Source organism: Triturus cristatus, chromosome 12 (assembly GCF_964204655.1).
Source record: "Triturus cristatus chromosome 12, aTriCri1.1, whole genome shotgun sequence".
NCBI lineage: Eukaryota > Metazoa > Chordata > Amphibia > Caudata > Salamandridae > Triturus > Triturus cristatus.
In genome coordinates, this window is record NC_140595.1 from 634,140,172 (window position 1) to 634,145,196 (window position 5,025).

Here is a 5,025-nt window from a genome sequence, read left to right on the forward strand (position 1 = left end):
TGATTAAACAGCATACAGTAGATTGGCAAAATAAGAAAATAAATGAAGTACTGAGACATGCAAAGTATTTTAGTGATGAAATTGAAGCCAAGCAGTGTAAATTGAACGAGAAAGCCATGTGGGCACAGGTCAAGGTAGCAGAAAGACAGGAAGCTCAATTGATTGAACAGGCCAATGGTACAGGTATGAAACAAAAATGTAATAATGGAAAAGGAAAGGGACAATTTAATATAGAAGAAGCCAAAAAGAAATGGCCATGTCATAATTGCAGAAGACTAGGGCACTGGAAATCTGAGTGTAAATTTCCCCCGAATACTAATAATGATAATGCATCATTGAATCTGCAGGTGCAGAAAGAGGTGAGTTGTCCACCACAGCGACAACAGCAGGTTGTTGCCCAACAGAATCAGGCGCCAAAACCGCCTTTTCCACAGAGCTTAAATTCACAGAAATACAGCAATGAGACAGGATTCTACAACGAAGAACAGGTAACCAAGCTGTTTCGCAGTATTGGCTAAAACGCGATGAGAGTGAGTCAGAAGAAGGTTATTGGCGGTGCCGAAGGGAGGAAGAAGAGTGCGTACTTGGCACAACTCTAGAAGTAGACCAGACAGGCCCTTTTGTGGACGGAAAGGTAAATGATGAAAATATTACTTTCCTAGTAGATACTGGTGCTACTCGATCAACTGTTAGGTCAGCTGATGTTAAGAATCTTCCTCTCTCGGATGAAACAATCCAAGGGGTTGGAGTATCCAACAGACAGATTAAAACGTATCTCACAGAACTAGTAAAAGTCAATATAGGGAAATTTTCCGAAATGCACCACTTTGTTGTGTGCGATTCAAGTCCTGTAAATTTGTTAGGAAGAGACTTACTGTGCAAGATGAATTGCACTATATTTTGTACCCCTGATGGTATAGCATTTGAGACCCCTGATGAAGACGTACTGTATAAAATGACAATGGCTAATCTGGAAGCTGAGATTCCTGAAGCCTTTGCTGTATTCAACCCTGACGAACTACCACAAGAATTGAAAAAGACAGTAAAAGCAGAAGTCTGGGATTTCACAGGAGAAGATGTAGGATTAATGAAAAACGTGGATCCCGTAAAAATAACAGTGAAGGAAGGAACAAGTTACCCAAATGTTCCTCAATATAAATTGACACCTGAGATAATTGAAGGAGTTACTCCTATAATTGAGAAAATGGTTAAACAAGGTATTTTGAGAGAAATAATGAGTAGTCCATGTAATTCACCAATTATGGGACTGAAAAAGCCAAATGGAAAGTTCAGAATAGTACAAGATTTGAGAAAGATAAACAAAATCGTTGTTTCATGTTGTCCTATTGTACCAAATCCATCTGTAATTTTGTATCAGATTTCACATGATGCAGATTGTTATACAGTGATTGATTTGTGTCACGCTTTCTTTTCCATCCCATTGCATCATGATAGCCAACAAATTTTTGTGTTCTGTTTTGGTGAACGAATTTTGGCATGGTGCCGAATCCCACAGGGGTATACAGAAAGCCCCCCGATATTTAATCAGATATTGAAAAAGTCCTTAGAAGACCTAGAAATGCCCGAGAATTCAGTGCTATTTCAATATATTGATGACTTGCTTGTGGCGTCAAAAACTCGAGAAGCTTGTGTAAAGCATTGCTAAACCATTTGGCAGATGGAGGACTTAAGGTATCCCCATCGAAACTACAATTTTGTCAGAAAGAAGTACAGTATTTAGGGCACAAAATTGAAAAAGGACTGAGGAAAATAGCTACAGACCGAATCAAGATAATAAAAGGTATGAAGGCCCCAATTTCGCAAAGGGAAGTGAGAATGTTTCTTGGAATGGTTGGATATTGTCGTCAGTGGATAAGTAACTTTTCCCTGATTGCCCAACCTTTAGTACGCCTGACAAGAAGTGATGTAAAAGACCCCATTGACTTAAATAGGGAAGAACTAGCAGCTTTTAAACAATTGAGAGACAGTTTGTGTGAAGCACCCGCATTAGGAATGCCTGATTATGATAAGGAGTTTGAGTTGTACTGCAGTGAAAGGAATGGATGTGCACTTTCTGTACTAATACAGAAACATGGAAAATTGAGAAGACCGATTGCATATTTTTCAGCTATGCTAGACCCTGTAGCTGTAGCATTGCAAGGTTGTTTGAAAGCAGTAGCTGCTACTTGTAAGAGTCTGGAACAGAGCGAAGGAATTGTGATGGGATACCCTGTGCGAGTGTTAGTACCTCATGATGTGGCAATCCTTTTAACTCAGTTCATGACACATAGTCGGCTGACTAAATATGAAAAAGTCATATTAGGTGCAACAAATGTGAGCCTTACGAGATGCCTGAATGTAAATCCTTCAACGTTACTGCCTGATGCTGAGAATGTAGAAGTTAGAGACGAAGTGGATCATGACTGTTTGGATGTACTTGATTTCTGTACCAAACCACGTCCTGATATAAAAGATGAACCATTGTCAGAAAGTGACTTTGTGATGTTTGTGGACGGGTCATGCTTGAGAACAGATGAAGGAATTCTAAGTGCAGCATATGCAGTATGCACAGTTGCAGCAGTAATGGAAGCATCTTACCTGAAGGGAGTGAAATCAGCCCAGGTTGCTGAACTTGTAGCCTTAACTAGAGCATGCAAGTTGGGAAAGAATGTGAGAGTGACTGTGATAACTGATAGTCAGTATGGCTTTGGTGTTGTGCATGATTTTGGTCAGATATGGCTGCAGAGAGGATTTCTGACTTCAAGTGGAACTCCTATAAAGAATGCTGAAGTGGTTGGGAAGTTGCTTGAGGCGATACAGCTGCGTAAGCAATTGGCCGTTGTGAAGTGTGCTGCTCATGTTCAGACAGGAGACTATGTCGCAGTTGGTATTAAGTATGCCAACGATGTGGCTCAATATTGTGCTCGTAATCAGAATTCAATCAACAGGGCGAAAGAAAGGGAAATGAATTCTTGTCTCCTACTGTTTACTAACATTGTGAGTACCTGGGAAGAAGTGAGGCAATTGCAGGAAGAAGCAGGAGATGAGGAAAGGAGACAATGGGTAAAAGCAGGATGTGCACCAAGAGAAACAGATCATGTGTGGATCTATCGAGATGGAAGACCAGTCATGCCTGATAGCATGGTGTCTGCCATGGCACGGATGTATCATGGACAAGCACACATAGGGAGAGACGCAATGGTTAGGTCATTTAAGCAAACATGGTATAATGCAAAATTCAGACTTGTAGCTGAGAGCCTTTATCAAAGATGCCTTATATGTCAGCAGTTCAATCCTGGAAGGAAAACCGTGGTAAGTTTAGGAACGATAGGTTGAGAAGGAGGGCCTTTCACCAGAATGCAGATTGATTTAATTGAAATGCCTCCTTGTAACAGGTTGAGGTATGTTCTAGTGATGGTCTGCTTGTTTTCTAGATGGGTAGAAGCATATCCCACAAGAAGAAGTGATGGAATCACAGTAGCAAAATTGCTTTTGAGGGAATTCATCCCTAGATTTGGGTTCCCAGTCACAATTGAATCAGATAGAGGAAAACATTTCCATAATGAGATCATGAAATTGATTTGTGAAGCATTGAATGTACGACAGAAACTACATTGTGCCTATCGCCCAGAGGCTACTGGTGTGGTGGAACAAATGAATGGCACCATTAAAAACCGATTGGGAAAAATGTGTTTAACCACAGGTTTGAAATGGCCTGATATCTTGCCTCTAGTATTCATGACTATTAGATCTATTCCAAATAGGAACACAGGTCTGAGTCCCCATGAAATTGTCATGGGAAGAGCAATGTGACATGTTTTCATACCAGTCAACAAGCTGTTGCCTATAACTGATGACTTGGTGTTGGATTACTGTAAGGGGCTGGCCGACGCAGTTCGTTCTGTGCTTCATCAGGTTGGATCGGATGCCACCACCCTTGAAAAGAAGCAAGCTCATGATCTGAGCCCAGGAGACTGGGTGATAATTAAAGTACACAGAAGAAGGAACTGTCTGGTCCCACATTGGGGAAAACAACGAAAAGTGAATTTGACCACAACAACAGCTGTAAAGTGTGCTGGAATAAAGAACTGGATACATGCTAGTCACACATTGAGAATCCCAAATTCAGTGGATAACAAGGAAGGAGAATATTTTGAAGAATCAGAGACTAGTTCTGAATCGGATGCTGAGGAAACAAGAACAAGAGAAAATCCTGAAAGGGGGGAATCAGAACCAGATTTGACTATCGCCCCAGAAAATATTCCCTTGAGAAGAAAATTACAGATTTCTGACACCAGCTCAGACTCAGAGACTGAACAAGCACAGAGACTGTAGGAGAGTAGGGTCTGCTATCCTATGGTCACCCCAAATTTTTGCTTTTTGCTTCACTGGTTTTTGACATATTGAGGCTGTGGGCCTGCCAATCAGACCCCCAGCCTGCTGTTCTCTCTACTAAATTTAAACTATGCACCCTAGGTGCATAACCAATTGGAAGTGGATCACCCTGTCAGCCCCTGTACCAGTGTACACTAGGTACCCAGGGCATTTGTGTACCCAAGGCCTGCCAGGGGCTGAAGCATGTATTATGCCACCCCAGGCTTGGCCTAACAATTTGACACAACTGGCTGATCACTCAGCTGGGGTAAGTTGGTGTAATCACCTCTTACTTAGGTGTAGTATACCTATACCTAACCTTAAATGGGACACCTGGTAACCTATAAGTCACTCCTATGGCAGGCCTTAACAATCCTGAAGGCAGAGTGCTTGGTTCCATGTGAGATGGTGCTCTGGCATGAGCTGAGCCTGTCTGCAGTGGTCGGAACAACTTCCTTCTACTGTTTCCAGATATCGTCATACCATATACTCTTAAGTGCATTATGAACCTCGCGGTTAAATGCTATCTTTGGTTTGGCTTTATCAAAACATGTCGAGTAAGGTGTCATACGAATTGGAATACTAACCCCTCGCCAATTCTGGCGACGGGGTTAGCATTCCACCCTTCTAGAGGGACACGACATGTACAGT

General features: G+C 41.8%; 1 protein-coding gene across 1 annotated transcript; it reads left to right on the top strand.

Moving 5' to 3' along the window:
• Nucleotides 1-512: 512 nt before the first annotated feature.
• LOC146776446 (uncharacterized) lies at nt 513-4,320 on the top strand. Its single transcript, XM_085636855.1, has 2 exons — nt 513-1,733; nt 2,012-4,320. The coding sequence occupies exons 1-2, from the start codon at nt 1,679-1,681 to the stop codon at nt 3,334-3,336; spliced, it is 1,380 nt and encodes a 459-aa protein (XP_085492981.1). The 5' UTR covers nt 513-1,678; the 3' UTR covers nt 3,337-4,320.
• The last annotated feature ends 705 nt before the right edge of the window (nt 4,321-5,025 follow it).